General features: G+C 27.5%; 1 protein-coding gene across 1 annotated transcript in view; it reads left to right on the forward strand.

Moving 5' to 3' along the window:
- Nucleotides 1–8,758: 8,758 nt before the first annotated feature.
- The window catches only part of LOC101238922 (myb-binding protein 1A-like protein), a 112,880-nt gene continuing 103,952 nt past the window's right edge, over nucleotides 8,759–17,686 (forward strand). The window contains exon 1 of the mRNA XM_065815231.1: nucleotides 8,759–8,953. Within this exon, the coding sequence (XP_065671303.1) occupies nucleotides 8,789–8,953 (165 nt within the window). The 5' untranslated portion in view covers nucleotides 8,759–8,788. The remainder of the gene's footprint in view (nucleotides 8,954–17,686) is intronic.

The following is a 17,686-nucleotide window of genomic DNA, read 5'->3' on the forward strand; positions in this document are numbered from 1 at the left end:
CAGGTCATCTTGCCCCACCCTACCCTACTGTACTTTAGAAGATTTTGTTCTTAACCTTTAGTCGTAACAATTAATTAAACGAAATCTCATTTACGAAATACTTGCACATCAATATTGAAAAAATATCCCAGACTCATTAAGTCACTTGCAGTGCGTGGGCTTGCATTAATTTTGCAGTGCGTGGGCTTGCATTGCATTAATTTCTATTTATGTAAAACAAAAAGTTTTCTTGTTTACTTAAACCTAATTAAATACTGGTTTTAAAAAAACTCGGCAATTAAAAATAGTTCTAAAAAAACTATGAATGTTGTTGAACTGCCAATCATGGCCAGTTTCGCTATTTTCTTTTTTTTTTAAAGTACTAATAAAGTATTGTGATATGTTATTCGCGACCAAATGTTAAAGTTTTCATTTTGTTAACTTGTGTTATTTAAATATTTCGTTTTAGAAACCATTTTGTCATTATTACAAAAGTTAAAGATTGTTCTTCATTTTAAATATTAATAAAAAGTGGATCTTTTTTTTATAGTGTTTTGCATATTAGTTATATGTACCGTAAAAAATAGCTAAATGTTTTTATATAAAATTTTTTTACTTTAAATAGTAATCAATGAATTGAATTTTTTTTTTTTTAACAATAAATGCCAAATAATATCGATGAAAATCTATCAATTTGTAGCCCTTTGCGTGACTACAGCTTACAGCAAGCTTAGAAATCATAAATCCTGGATTTTTCTCACCTTGCGCGACGAACTGAAAATCAAAACGTTACTAAAAATATACAATTACGTCTCATGCGTTGCATATGCTATTAGGGCTTTGTATTCATTTTTTAAAAACATAACATATTTATAATTTAGTATAATTTACTCATTTATCTTTTCAGACTCCAACACACAAAAAAGATAAATGAATTTTTAAATAATCCAAAACAACAAAGATTTAATAACTTAAACCAATTTTGTTAAGCATAGCTCAGTTTAGATGATTTATAAGTGTTAATGAGCATTTATGAATAGTTGAAGAAAATATTTCATCTATTGATTTACTTCAGTACTGCAATTCAAAAGGGTATGGGAAATATTCTCATTAAATGTTATTAAATTGTACAATTAAAAAAAAAATGTTTTTAAGTATTTTTGTTTTGTTAATAGGAATTTTAAAAATGGTGGAACAAACGGAAATCAAAGAAGGGTTCTTTTCTATCATAACTATAATGAAAGAGTTGTTTACAGATTCTCATCCGGACGAGGAGGTTATCATTGGAGATGATGGTGAAATAACTAGTGAACTCTAATGTCTATTAAATAATAACGTGTAATTAACGTTATAAAAACTTTTGCAATTTCAGCACAATATTTTTTCTTTAAATATTATTAAGACATTCATTAAATAATTAACAATTTGAAAAAATATTAAAACTTTTATTTAATGTTACTAACGTTGTTTAACGTTACTAACTAATGTTATTTAACGTTATTATCGTTTATTTCTTAATTTATAATAATAATATCTAAAATAATAAGTAATAGAACTAAAGACGAGACATGATGGATACTAGATCTGATTAAAATTATATTTATTAGAACAAAGATGAACACTAATAGCGTGCCCCTAAATAAATTACAAATCACCACAACAACAACAAAAAATAAAGACAAAGTTCAGGGGGCAGCAAATTTATAAGGCCCATTTACAAATTTATTGGCACTTTTGCAAAATTAAGGAGTTTTTTTTTTAATATTATTAGTAATTAGTGATGTGGAGGGTACCTGGTTCGGACCCGAGGACCCGATAATTTGGCTGTTTTACCGGGTACCCAGAATCAGCCAATTTGTTGCCGTACCCGGCACTGGGTATCTTAAAACAGAATTTTAATAAAAATTAACCTTTAGTGCAGTAACTATTTGTTTAAGTGGTACTTTAAATTGTGTCGAAGTATTGTTAACAGGATTGCTTTTAGTTTAAACTTCAAGCAATAAATGTTTTTATCGTTAACGACGTCAGATGGCAAGTTATTTAAAATGTTAACAAACCTGAGGGAAAGAGAATATTTAAGAACATCGAGTAAAACTTTAGTTTGCGTAATTTGAATTTGTGACCTCGAGTGTAAATGTAGTTGTTTATTAAAAAGAAACTTAAAATATATTTAGGCAAACTTAATTAGCCCAAATTAACCAGCTTTATTTTGTAAAAAACAATTCAGCGCTAGAGATTTCATAAGCTTGTATTCCAACTTTTTAATATGAACCTGGTGCCGGATACTTGAATTCGGACCCAGTATTTTATCACGGGTACCCGGAATCGGGGACTTGGTATAAACTGGTTCTGGAACATCTCTAATAGTAATACCTAGCGAAAAAATTTTGAAGATTTTAGGGTCCTCATGACGTGGTTTTTTTTTGGGAGGGTAAGGGGCCTCCAACCCCTCCTTAGTTCTATAACTATTTTGAAATCTTAAATAAATCACAGATTTAGAAATTTATCAAGCATATACGCAAAGATTTGATAATTTGTATATTAAAAAATAAATATATCATTAGTAACTACAGGGTGCGGCAGCGAATCGCGAACTTTTTAGAACAATTTTCAAAATGAATTTTTAAAGCACTAAAAAATTATATTCATGTAATATTAATAGAAGAAAAGTTGAAAATAAATACTTTTTCCACCTTAACATTCAGTTAAGCCTCCTTTTTTTTATCACTGGCTCAAGTCTAGGACGGAAAGACGGGCAGTTGCTTATGATAAAGTCCCTTGACATTGAGTTTCATACACGGATAATTGATGACTTCAGTGACTTGACACTTGAGTGGGCCTTTTTCAACCCTTACTCTCAACTACGCTCCACACACTATAGTCAAGGGGATTCAGATCAGGCCTGGATGGTGGCCAAAAGTGTTTAGGCCAGAAATTAGCCATATTGTCCGGAAGATATTATTGAGTTTTTCTGGACCCATGACAAGGTGCATTATTGTGTTGAAAAATGTAATTGTTTTCTGGGAACGTCTTCTTCAGCCATGGCACCACATTGTGTTTTAGTAAGCTAATATACATAGCAGAGGTAAATTTTTCTTTTACTTTAATGTAGATTGGTGGACATTTCTCTCCATTAAAAGCGATGATTCCTTGCATCATGATGGGCTGAGGGTGCTTGGTGTGACACACAGGTACTTTGTCACCCTTCTGCACAATGAACCTGTCATTTCACCTATTTATCACACAGTCAACACTAAAAAGTTTTTCATTTGAGAAAACTTTAACTGTTGATAAAACATGGCTTTTTAGCTGATTTAGAAGCTTCTTTGATTGTTCCAATCGTAAAGTTTATAGTCTTTCTGTTAAAAGTTGACATGAAGGTCGGGCCACACTAATTTTCATAAGTGTTTTTAGAGTTCTTCTGACTGTCCTTTCATCAACATTGAACAATTTTGATGTTTTTCTGGTGGATACAGTAGGATTCTTTTCAACATGCTTTTTAAGCTTTTCTGTGAACTTTTTATCAACTTTTTTATTCACTGGAGAAGGCATTTTGGCTCTTTCAGCACTGCCACGATTAACCACTTACTCCAGAAACACGAATCACTTCACGTGCAGACAAACCCGCGTGAATCAAATTTAAAACTACGGTTCTTTTGGCTTCCATTGTAAAACTAAAATGTGTTATATTTACTATTTTGTTAAAATCTAAGATGGTCATTGAACATTAACCAAGAAAAAAAAATTGCGGAAGCATTTTATTTACATCACAAAATCTAGCCGAAAACTAATTCGCAAATCGCTGCCGCACCCTTACCTAAGATTAAAAAATAAAATCTAGTTGAATAAATTTACAAATTTTGGTGAATTTTTATTTTGCAAGATTAAAGATAGATAATAATAATAAATTAGATATTTTGTTTGAAACATTAAAACGAGTTTAATACGATCATGTGGGTAGTTATTGCTATCAATCACAAAGAACAAAGGGCCTTAAAGTACAAACTAGATCAGTGCTCGGCACCATATTTCCAAAGGAGCCCACTTGCAAAATTCTTGTTTTAGTTGCGGCCCACAGCAATAAATAAATTATATATAAAATAGGTTATATTACCTATATAACAGAATATAGTATAGAATTAGATCATAGAACTAATAATTGTATCAATACAAAATACATACTTAAGAAAAAAAACTCATAAAACACAATTAAAAGTTACTACTTTGTATATTATGCAGTTATACTACTTTGTATATTATGCAGTTAGGTGGCTTGGGACCCACAAATTATGTAGCAAAGGCCCACAATTAGGCCGCGGCCCACAATTTGCCGACCTCTGAACTAGATTGTAAAAAAATTTTACAATCTAGAAATCAATGTAAAAAGGTGCTGTTTGGGCTAAGCTCCATTATCATTATCGGCTTCCGTTGCTAAAGTTATTTTTCACTTAAACTTGTTTACTGCTTGTGGTCTAAAAAAATTCCTGTCATAGTCTTATGACAGTTTTTTCTCAATACTCTCTTAACTGATTAATAAGTACTTGACTAAATCTTGTTTTCTTATCTGCTGAAAAATGGTATCTGTGGTTTTAATTTTTAATAACTCTAGAGTGTACTCTGACCTTTCAAACTATAGTCCAATCACTCTTCTCTCTATTAGTTTTTATAGTCCAATAATTCCTCTCTCTATTGTTTCTAATTGTCCAACCATTCCTTTTTGTATTATTTCTTATAGTCCAATCGTTCCTCTCTCTATTATTTCTTATAGTCTCTCTATTATTTCTTATAATTCCTTTCTCTATTTTTTCTAATTGTCCAATCATTCCTCTTTCTCCAATCATTCCTCTCTCTACTATTTCTTATAGTTACAAGTTATTAAAACTTATGCCATTGATTATTATTTTTTAAATTTCTGAAATTTCATTTTGACACTAGTAACTCTCTGAGAAATAATACGGATTTTGATCTTTTTGTCAACTGTTATAACAAAAAGGCTCTTTCGTGCATTAGATGAAGGCAGTAAAACAAAAAAGGCTGTTGCTCTTGCCCAGGTAGGACACATACATTGGGCCAATGTATTTAGAACCAATATGAATGTCATTTATTAAATAAATGTTGTAACATCGCAAAATTTCGACATTAATCAAATTATATATAAAACATAACCCAATGTTGATTCAATATATATAAATCAAAGTTGATCTAATGCATACAACCCAATATTGTGAGTGCAAAATCATATAGCTTATATATATTTTCTGCGAATACTGAAATATGAAACAATAAGCAAATCGAACAGAATAAATGTCCTAAATTAGATGGATATATTGTAATAATTAGTTGTCACTTTTTAACTTTCTCCATTTCTTATTTTTTATGTCTGCACACATATCTATACATAAATATATTTGCGGCCGTGACGCATTGGTTAGAGCGCTTGCTTTAGAAACAGGAGATCCAAGATTGAAACGAGCTTTGGACATATTTTCGCATCACGGTAAGGAAGGAGGCGTGAACTTCCTGGTTAAATACACTTCCGCGGTGCTATGTGACAAGACCGTTAGGTCTTCTTGGGGCACTTAAATAACAAAAAAACAATATATATATATATATATATATATATATATATATATATATATATATATATATATATATATATATATATATATATATATATATATATGTATACATATATATATATATATATATGTATAAATATATATATATATATATATATATATATATATATATATATATATATATATATATATATATATATATATATATATTTGTATATATTTATATATATGTATAAATACATATATATATAAATATTTATATAAAGAGAAAAAATATATAAAAAAAAATCAATTCAAACAAATATAATATGAAAGGTTGAGCCAGAATAAAATACAACTTTGAAACAAAGTAAAATGTTAAACTTAAAATATAACTTTTTTGAGATTATTAATTATTTTTTTCTAACAGTATTAAAGTTGACCTTAAAGGTGAACATTCTTCTTCATTTCCAGTAATTTTTGGGGAGCTGACTTTTATCTTTCGTTGTTTTTTTATCTATATATAATAAATTATTTTATCTATATATAAAATTTTTTATCTATAATAATCTTCCTGACAATATTACGTCGAAAGTGACTAAATTTGTTGACGACGCAACCGTATTTCAGGTTTTATAAAAATTAAAAAAGATTTTATATGAATTATAATAAATTTTCTATTGACCATATCTTTCATAAGCTTATGGAATTCTCGTACAACTTTTTTTTTCAAGAAATTAATTTTAAGGTACAGATTAAATTTTCCATGTAGTATCAGAAGTAAAAGTCATCCAAACTCAATTTTGTAGTCTGTATATAGTCTCAATATTGTATTCTGACTCTATAAAGTATCTATGAAAGTATTTTGACTCTATAAAAATAAAATTGCTTTTTATTTCTATTTTTTGATGAACTTTGATTTTATATTTTTTGATGAACTCTATTTATATATATGAATTCTGATACATATTTATATATATAATTTTAATTATATTCTTATAGTAATTTTATAATTATCACTATTTATATTTTCTTTGCAGAATGTATACTCCAAAAAAAATAAATATATCAATTGCATTGCTGTAATACAACAATCCTATTCATAAAAATCAATTCATATACCTGTTTAAGTGTAATATGGTGCCGGTTTGTGATATGTCGAAAATGTCGCAAATTTCGAAACGAGCTGCCGTAATGAACAAATTAACGGTCCGCAAGGTCCGCAATTATCACACGTGTTGTGTTGCGAAGTTTGCTGCATACTTAAGCTGTGCAGACTGATCTAAGAAATAATAACACTAGCTTAAAACTTTATATTTATGTTATGACCTATTCACTCAACACCCATTTTATGTGACATATTTTGTGTAATATTTGCTTCCGCTTTATAATTTTAACTTCATTTTATTTCATTATTTAATATTAGCATTTTTTTACATTATTTATAAAAATTATTGCAGTGCGTAATGTATTATATATTACAGTGCAGTGCATTATGCACTGATATACAATTATATATTGCAGTGCAGTACATTATTTATTGCAGTAACATAAAAATAATGTAAACAATTTACATGTTTACATAATGTTTATGTATATATAATGTATGTATAAACATCATGTAAACGTGCAATTTACACATTTACATTACGTTTATGCTACGTTTACATTATTTAAAATTTCTTTAATTCTAATAAAGTTATAATTTATAATGCAAATGTTGGTATGTTGATAACAGAATTTGTTATTATTATTATTGTTACTATTATTATATTGTTACTGTTATTGTTATTATTGTTGTTATTATTACTATTATTATTATTATTTTTATTATTTAAGTATTATTATACATTAGATATTATTAAAGTATTATTATATATTAGGCAAACGTAATGTAATCATAATGAAAACGTGCAATAAATACTTTTTTACAATAAATTTTTTTAAAAGCTTAAATTAATTTTTTAACTTCAAATATATTTTCAATTTTTTTTTCTTGTAAATTTTCTATTAAGTTTGCAGTATTGTTTTGAAACAAATTTCATTTTCTACTCAAAAGGCTATACCTCAATAGAAGCTAGTGATAAAAATTTTGAATTTTTTTAAAATAGTTTTCAATGAAAATTTTCTAAAATCTAAAAATTACTCTTTCTTATATTAAACTATTTATAATTAGTTAAAGTAAAATGTAATCGTTTTATATAATTTAAAATAATACTCGAATTATATAATTTATATATTTTAAATTTTAATGAAAGTTGAGAACCTCTTATTGAAAAGACTTGTTATAATTTTATATTTTTAAACAATCCTTGCAGAATGTATACTCCTAAATAAGTAGCATATCAATTGCATTAGTGTATTACAACAATGCTATCCATAAAACTAAATTCAAATATAATAAACAGATGTATTATATAAAAGTGAAAATGTCTATTTAAGTTATATTTAATTCTTCACTGCTATCTAAATAATGCCAGTATAAACTTATGAAAGTAAAAACAGCATATACTTTTATATATGACAGTAAATTCATCTTACTACTTTTCATATCAAGTTATTACTGTTTTGCTTTTTTTATCATTTTCAACTATGTGGATTTTTTTAAACCCATATTTCTTTTTAAAACTATATTTTCTCAATCTAAACTTTCAATCAGCTATTAATAGTTTTCTTGTTTCTCTTTTATCTTTTAAATTATTCTAGTATCTGTTAATTTTAAATTTTTATCAGTTCTTACATGCAAGCTAGAAAAAAGACAACAACAGAACCATGACCTCAATAATTAAAAATAAATTATAGGTTCTTTACTTGAATGAATACTTTTTTCATAACTAAGATTTAGCAAATTTCTTTATTGGTGTTAAGCATTGGCCAAATTTATTTTTCAAATTTAAGGCATCTCAAAAGTTAATTATGAGTTGAATGAATGTTATTTTTATAAAGAAAAAATTATCTTAATAATTTTATTACTGTTGCTCACATTTAGGTTTTATTTGGTACTGTTTTTGTTCATTAAACTAATTTTTATTAATCACCTGTTTTACTTTTAGTTTAGTTTTAGCCTACATTTTTTTATATTATTTAAAATATTAGTTATAAGCTATCAATCCAGTTTATATTTCCTAAATAAGTCCTAAAAACTCATAAATAACTTCAATTTTACTTGAGCTGTTTGAATTTCTTATATTTTATGTTTCTTTTTCAATTTTACATATTTTGTATTTTTAAAGACAAATAAAAAATTTAAAATGGCAGAAGAAAACTCGAAGGAAGTACCAAGCAATGATACAAGAATAAAAATAGACAATAAAAAATTGATGGATCAGTTTTGGTCTCTTGTTTCATTAGATGAAGGAGTAAGGATTGAATCAATTAAGAATATTTTAGAAGAACTTACCAACACTAACAACAAAGTAAGCATTTTAAAAAACTAAAATCAAAATATGTTGAAAACTTTTACGGTGAAATAAATGGACAATTCAGGAGAGAATCCACAGTTTTTTTTATCCAAGTTAAGCCTCTTTTATTTTTATATCAATTGTTTTGTAAAAAATTGCAATGATTAGAGCTTGAGATGATAAAAAACCCAAAAAGGGGCATCTTTGCTTAAATGTCCAAGAATTCATATTTAAACAAAAATTATGTTTAACAGTGTGGAAAATAAGAAATATGCCGTAGTGGTGTAGTGGTAAGAGCGCTCGCTTTGTAAGCGAGAGGTTCGGAGTTCGACTCCCACCACGTCCCTTTAAGTACCGCGCTCAACTTAGTTTCTCCGCGCAGCGGTCTTGCTCGGCAAGGTTTGTGTTTCGGAGTTAAAGAGTTGAGAGAGGGTTGCACCACGAATAACTACTAAAAAATAAAAAACACAAAAAAATGAGTAGCCTCCCCGACTGTAGTGGCCCCCCTCGGGCCTTAAGGAGGTGAATAATCTAAAAAAAAAAAAAAAAGAGCTAATCAACAATCAACAATTGTCTAAAGTGACTAAAATTGCTATTTAGAACTCCCAAAAGGAATTCTTATCGGTCATGGTTGACCAGTTGAAAAACAAGGTTTAAAAAATAACTATGTAATTTGGAAAATATATACTATGAAATCATTGAAATTTTAAAGCGTTTAAAATAGTTTTATTGTTCACAATATGCTACTTTAATTCGCTTCATTGATGAATATTGTATATGACTTATACAATATCTATTAATTTTTTTGCATCACTTGTTTAGATAACTTTCATTTTACTGGTAGTGAAAATTCTTATTTTATAAATTATTGAAATTCTTATTTTTTTATTATTTTAATAGAAATATTTAATATATTATTTTAATATCAATATATAAGCAAATACTTACATAATAATTGTTGTATTTAACTGAAAATCTTTTTTTCTTTTAACTGTACTTAATCACTTAGTATTTTTTTTCATTAATCTTTTTATTTATTTTCTTGTAAGTTTTTCTGCAAATTGCAATCAATGAATGATTTAAAGATAAATTTAAAAATAGGGGAGACTAGGGCACTATGATACACAGGGCACCATGGAACATTGTAATTGTATAGGCATCAAAATAATAAAAGAGTGGTGACAACCACTTTCATATGGCGAAACAGTTACTACTAGAGCTATGTTTAAAAAAAAAAAGGTGTATCGTTTGACATCATTAGGCCTGTCAGTGGTGAAGTTTGTGTTTTTTTGATGACAAAGTAATTTATTAGTTTTTAAAATTCATAAGTTTTATGGCATCTTTTTTAATGTGTCTATTGGCATTTTTGGGGGGCCCTAAAAGTGTAGAATAGTACTCCATTGTGTTATAAACAATTCTAAAAATCATTTTTTTAAATATTTTTTTAAATTTTTTTAAAGATTCAAATATATTACAAGGAGGTAGAAACAAATTTCTAATTTTACTTTAAATAGTCTCACAAGTTTAACCTGTTATATTTTTTTAATAAATTTATAAATATAATTTTGTAGGTATAAATTTGTTCTACAAATTAAATGATTCGCCCAAAAAAAAGGCGTATTAAAAAAGTAGTTATGAAGCAAAAACTAAAAGTGTGTAATGGTACCTCACTCTCTTCTACTGTTTGTGTGTTTGCATTTTTTAAAAATCTCGTTTTATGTAACATTAGTAATTTTTATAGTAGTGTTTAATAAAATGATTGTCTTTTTAGTGTTATGTATTCAAGAGTTAATTACATTATTTATTATTAACTAACATTAGCAATTTTTAAAATTATTTTAATGAGCTGAGCAAGGTTGATAAGTTTAAACCAAATGGTTTAAACAAATGGCAAAACCATGATTTAAACCAATCGAAAAATATCAATTTAAACCAAACTAATTTTTTTTAAACAACTTTATATTTTCAGATGGAAAGTAAACCAGGGTTGTGTTTACAAATAGAATTATATTTTTCATATAAATACTTTCATGTAAATGTGAATGCACATATTCAGTGTTCTCCCTTTGACCAATGCTCTCGCGCTCTTGCAGTTTTGTGCCCACATGCCTGCCAATACTACAGCTGGCGCTTTTTTAGGTGCTCGTCAAAAAATTTCAAGCGTATTTTTAAATTGCAACAAATCTTTTTTCTTAATCAAATTCTTATTAAAGAGGTACAAAAACAAATATTTTTTAAAATCGTGCATGCCAGACAAATAATTACTGTCCGGCCAGCGCTTTTTCGTGCGCTGGCAGTAAATTTCAAAGACTGCATATTTAAATAATAAAGAAGTTAAAATCATAAAGATGTTTCTTAAAATTATTTTCATATTTATATTAAATTTACAGTATGTTATTTATTTGGCCTATTTGTTTTTTGTGGCAAAAGATATATATATATATATATATATATATATATATAGATATATATATATATATATATAGATATTTAAATAGTATTTATTATGTATATAGATATATGCTAAGAGTGTTTATATATATGTATATATATAATATGTGTATATATATAATATATGTATATATATCTGTATATATATGCATATATATATACACATATATATACATATATTATTTATTTATTTATATATAAAAATTTATATATATATATATGCATATATATACACATATGTATACATATATTATTTATATTTTTATTTACGCTAAAAAAACTATTTTATTTAAGATTTTAATAAATGCTCAAGTTGCAAATACTTCCTTATTTATAATTATTTATTAAAAATGATTTAAACCATTTTAAACATTTAGTAATTTAAGTAATTTTAATTTTAGTAGTTATTAAATGTTCATAATAGAAACAATTTTTGATCAATATTTACAAATAGGGTATTTGCAAAATTAAAATCATAGTAATTACACCTATTAAATGCTTACGTCTTCTATTTGAATAGTTATTGTCTATATATAATAATATATTATATATATCTATATATGATATAATAAAATATATATATCTATATATAATATAATATATTATGTATATGTTTAAATAGTTATTGTTTACATATAACATAATATATTATGTATATATTCAAGTAGTTATTTTCCATATACAATATAATATATCATCTAAACAATAACTATTCGAATCAAAATATAAGCATTTAATAGACATATTTACTATTTAATTTTCATTTTGATTAAAATATTAGCTATTCCAGGCTTGTTTTAAATAAAAACAGCTTAGTACACTAGCTCATCATGATTTTGAGGTCATAAAATTATCTTTATTTTTTAATTTTTTTTATGGACATTAACTTTTTTAAACTACCACAATAAAATAAATTACCGCTAAACAAGTTTAATTTACTAATCAATAAAAACAAATCTCTAGCACATAAATTTGGATGCACAGTAAAAAGCTTTGTGACAGGGAATGCAGCTAATATGAAATCAATGCAAGTGTTGTCATCTGAAGGAGATATAATAATAACTTATAGGTGTGCTGCTTATATGCTAAATTATTTAGCAAATAATTTTAGTAAATGATCTTAACATTGTAAATGTGAGCAAGCATATTACACATATAATAAAATATATAATAAAATATATACGAAATAATTATCAAGCTGGAGCAAATTATAGAGAAGGTGAAGGAACAAAATTACTACTTCTTACTGAAACATGCTGGAATTCTGTATGTGATTCACTTGAAAAATATGTCAATAACTAGAGCATCATTTTGACAATGTTTGAAAAATAGAGACATGAATCATATGATCAATAGAAAAGTAAATGACATAAAGAAAATAGATAAAGAAAAATGCTGAATATTTGTTAAAAGTATTAAAACTAATTAGAGTTACTGTATATAAGTTGCAAAGAGATAAAAAAAAATAATTGGAAACTATATATCTTCGGACTGTCAGTGATGCTCATTTCCTTGCAAACATGCTAGATCCTAGATATTTTAGATCTAATCTTTATAAAAAGGAAAATGAAGCTGTAATAACCTTTGCAGATAAAGAATTTAAAGGGATCTTAAACCTCCAAGACATGTTTTGTTCATATTAAAGAGAATGATAAGAGAAATTTTTTTGGGCTAATTTTTTTTGACTAAAACAAAAGAATAAATAAATACCAAAAAAACCAACTTTTTTATTTTAGTTGAAGCTTGCCTTCTCCGTTTTATTCTAGGCCTAAAAGTCAGCATAATATATGTCGCAACCTACAGACTTGATAACTTATTCAAACGTGTTTTATTCCGAAGACTTTTAATACATGATGTCATTGACTTTTTTGTTTGTTTATATAATTGACCTCTTACGCAAACAAACAAAAATTAATGTCATGTACTGAAACTCTTAAGAATAAAACGCGCTTGAATAAATTATCAAGTCTGTAGATTGTGACATATATTATGCTGACTTTTAGGCCTACAATAAAACAGAGAAGGCAAGCTTTAACTAAAATAAAAATGTTAGTTTTTTTTGGTATTCATTTATTCTTTTGTTTTTTTAATTTAGCCCAAACAATTTTTTTTAACATTCTCTTTGATATGAACGCAACATATCTCGGAGGTTTAGGATCCTTTTAAGAACATCAGAAAATAGGTATATGATCTAAAAGATACAAATTCAAATCATGGTTCATATTCACAAGTAAATGTTTTAAGAAATGCTGTGTGAGACAAGACTACCCCTCTAAATAAATTTAGAGGGGTAGTCCTGTCTCAAGATGAAGTTGTAGATGATAAGATACAGGTAAATGATCCAGTACTAAAAATAAGGAAATCATGATTTGATAGAAATGCTGAATATCAACCCAAAGTTATCAAGTAATAATATTAAATACTGGTACCGAAATGCAACTTCATTAAACAATAAATACAACAAACTAATAATTGAAGTAGAAATAAATAGTCCCGATATTATGTTTATTTGTGGAAAATGGTGAAACAATTGCTCTCCAAAAAGCATTTAAGGATAATCGTTTAAATGAGATCGAAATTCTTTTAAATGGAGGTTTTAACTTAGCAAAAATTGATTAAAGTGATGAATGCATTGCCCACCTGGAAGAACCAAATGAAACAGCTAGTAAGTTCATGGGCTGCTGGGCGAATGTTATTTATTTTAAAATATAAATAAGCCAATGTTTCAGTTGGATGATAAAACTGAAATTAATGTCTTTGATTTAGTAATAACCAAAAATAACTTGCGAATATGTAAGCTAGAACATCATCCATCATTAGAAAAATGGTTAGAACATTATAACTTGTAATTTAAATATACTGTTAACTAAATCAAATAAAAGGAAAAAAACACCTTAGTTTAATAAACTTAGCCTATCCACACTGTATAAAGTATAGAAAATTAAAAATGCATTTGTGAAATATGAGCACGAACAAGCAAAAAATGCTAAGAAAAATCCCCAAATAGTTTACCAATATATAAATGATAAGACTAAAGTTAAAGATCATAATCAAGCTCTTGAGAATGAAAATGGAATAGGTACTGCCAACTTACCTAAGATGGGTAACCAGCTAAACAATTTTTTTAGTACAGTTTTTACTATTGAAGATTGAAAACCAGATTTAGGGTTGTTCCAGATTTATGGTTATGTCAGATTTATGGTTATATCAATGTGAGCAGGTATTGCTCACATTGATAGTTTGCAAAGAGATGGAAAGCATAATAAGAGACACACTGATAAATCACTTGACTAAGAACCGTTTACTCTCACACATGGTTTTGTGTCATCCAAAAGTTGTTGCACAAATTTACTCGAAATGTTAGACATAATAACCCAAGTACTTGAGGACATTTAGGCAAAAGATGTAGCTTCTCTAGACTTTACTTTTTTCTAGCTTTTGACTTTTTTGCACATAAAAAAATTAGTATTTAAACTACAATCGCATTCAAGAACAATTATAACGTTAGTTCAAAAGTTTTCTCAGTGAACAAACACAAAGAATAGTTCTTGACGCGATCAGCTCTAAATGAAAAAAAGTAATTAGTGGAGTACCACAAGGATCAATGGATCCCTTTTTTTTGTCATCTATATAAATGATTTAACACGTAAGGTAACTAATCATGGCAAACTGTATGTAGATGGCACAAAAATTATTTCAGTTATTAATATAGTAGAAAACAGTTGAACGTTACAGCAAGACTTATGTAAGCTGATTGAATGTAGCAAAAAATGGCTAATCAACTTCAATAAAAGAAAAATGTAAAATTATGCATATCAACAAGAGAAATTAAAACTGAAATATTTAATATGCGGTATAGTCAATATGGTTCACCAAATTGTTTCAGTTTTGCAAGAAACTATGTTAGAAAGAAATCTTGGTGTTATGATATCGAACGACGTCAAATGGGAAAGGCATATCAACACAGATTTGACTCGCAAGAAAAAAACCGGAATAATAAAAGTTTTTACAGCATGAAGGGACAGATAAAGAGTATGGTGTCATACTATTTTTTCTTCTAGATTGAAAACCCTGTATTCCAAAAACTTTATATATAATTTTACTAAAAAATGCTTAGATTTAAAAATCTGAAATGATTAAGCTACCAGGAATCGTGATTTAGGATTCACCTCAATTTCCAGAAAATTTCTTTCAAGAATAGTAAATGTTTGCTTGTGGTTATATATTTTTGTCAGCTTAAATTTTTTTTGAATTATTTTTTTATTATTATTATTAAAACGTTTATAATAGTTTCCGTTTATAATCATTTATCTATCATTTAGTTATTGATTTAATAAAAAAAGACTTTAATTTTAAATTATAATTTTTTTAACAAAATAAAATTTACATTTCTTTTATTTTTGTCATTAAAATCAAATCTTTCTTTGATCGATTAGTAGACATCAATTGTCTTGATAAGTCCTGCCCTCTTATAAAACCATCTCTTTTTTCATGAGAATAAACTTTGCTTACTGCTTCTGTTACCTGTTTAACTCGTCTTTCAATTGACTGTCTATGACAAGGCCAATTCGGAACATTCATAGGCTGAAATATTATCTGTTTTACTTCTGTTGTCAGATCACAAGTAAGAATAGGCTCATAGGAGATATTCCAGTCGATTAGCTGTATAAGTGTTGTTGCATCTGGTTTTATTTCTGGAGTTATTCTAGCTCTTACATTTTTATCACCAGTTTGAAGTTTTTCATCACCAGGATCTCTGATTTTCACAATTAACTCTATACCGTTCTTTCTTTCCTCTACATTCTCCGATCAGAGCATGGTCTTTATGATGGTCTCAGAGAAACCATACCACGCTGAACCTCGAACGGTTGGCATAACAATTTCTAGTACTTTACTTGATTGATGTTTCAGAAGGCTAAGCTGGTAAAGAATATGTCTCGGTCCTTCAGTAAACCTGTGTTCGACTTTAATTTTAAACCACATAGGCATGTAAACTCCAACAATGTTCGTTCTTTAGAGTAATAAGCAGATATCCGACATCAATTTTTTCAAAGGATGGATTAATTTCCAGAGCAGTTGCGTCATTTAATAATTTTTCAATACTGCCTATCCATTTGTTGCTGCTCAGAGTCTCTCCATCAAGAGTAGTTATCAGATTACACAGAGGAAGTTCATTTGTATGGAGTGTGCAAACCAGCCAGTTTAGCTTTCTTCCTAATTTCACTTCCAGCCAATGTATTGCTCCGCCTGACCATCCTGTGTTAACACTAGTAGAATCACCACCGAACGCTTTTAGGCTTTTATCAGTACCATTATTTTTCAAAAATTCATATATATTCTGAGCAATTACTTCAGCGTGTTTCATATGTTTTTGAGCTTTTTCAGGTGTGAAATGGAAAAGATATCTCCCTCCGGGCTCTTGACATACTGTATAATGTAGCAGGATAATATTCAGACGAACCTTCGACTACTAATTGAACTTTTGTATTATCAATTCTACCATCAAAAAAAACGCAATCAATAATGCTAGACCTGCATTGAGTATCAAACTCTATAGAAAGAGACTGCATAATTTTTTCTTGAGCTCGTTTGACTTTGCTGTAATCAATAACTAACTTGGTATCATCTTCTTTAATTATTACTGCATCCATCCAAGCTGCCGTTGCAGTTGCAGCTGTTTCCCGTAAGCCTGTATCATATCGTATTTCTGCTAAAGCTATGTTGGAAATACTTTCTTAATTCCTTTGTCCTTGTAAACGTTCATGAACTTCATTCTGTTGACACATTAGATTGAGTTCAGTATTGCTGTTTGTTACAAAACATTCATTACTAAATAGATCCTCTGTTTCTCTCAATTCAAATTCAAACATTTCTTCCTGACTTTTAGTTGTTTGTTGGTGTTCTTGAGACGCTTTTTGTTTTAACTATAGATGAAGTAATTGAATTTTTATTAACTAATGCTTTGTAAAATATCGTAACTTAAGTTTAATTATATTTTGTTATTTTTAGGTTGAAACAGGTAGATTTACTTGTAATATAGATAAAATTAATTTTACTTTAGAAATTTTTCTTTATTAACAAATTGCTAATTAAAAACATAACTAATTAAAAAAATCTTACTTCTTCCTTCAATCTTCTTTCTCCAGCTTTATATAGCTTTTTGTTTTCTTTCAAGTCAGCTAGCCCGATTTGATGTGGACCGGTACTCCCTATTTTAGCTCTTTGCCCAAGTATAAAAACTAATTCTTTCTTTGGAATCTTTTTCTTCTTTTCTTACGTGCAATTAATGTGGGCTTC

This window comes from Hydra vulgaris, chromosome 13 (assembly GCF_038396675.1).
Source record: "Hydra vulgaris chromosome 13, alternate assembly HydraT2T_AEP".
Lineage (NCBI taxonomy): Eukaryota > Metazoa > Cnidaria > Hydrozoa > Anthoathecata > Hydridae > Hydra > Hydra vulgaris.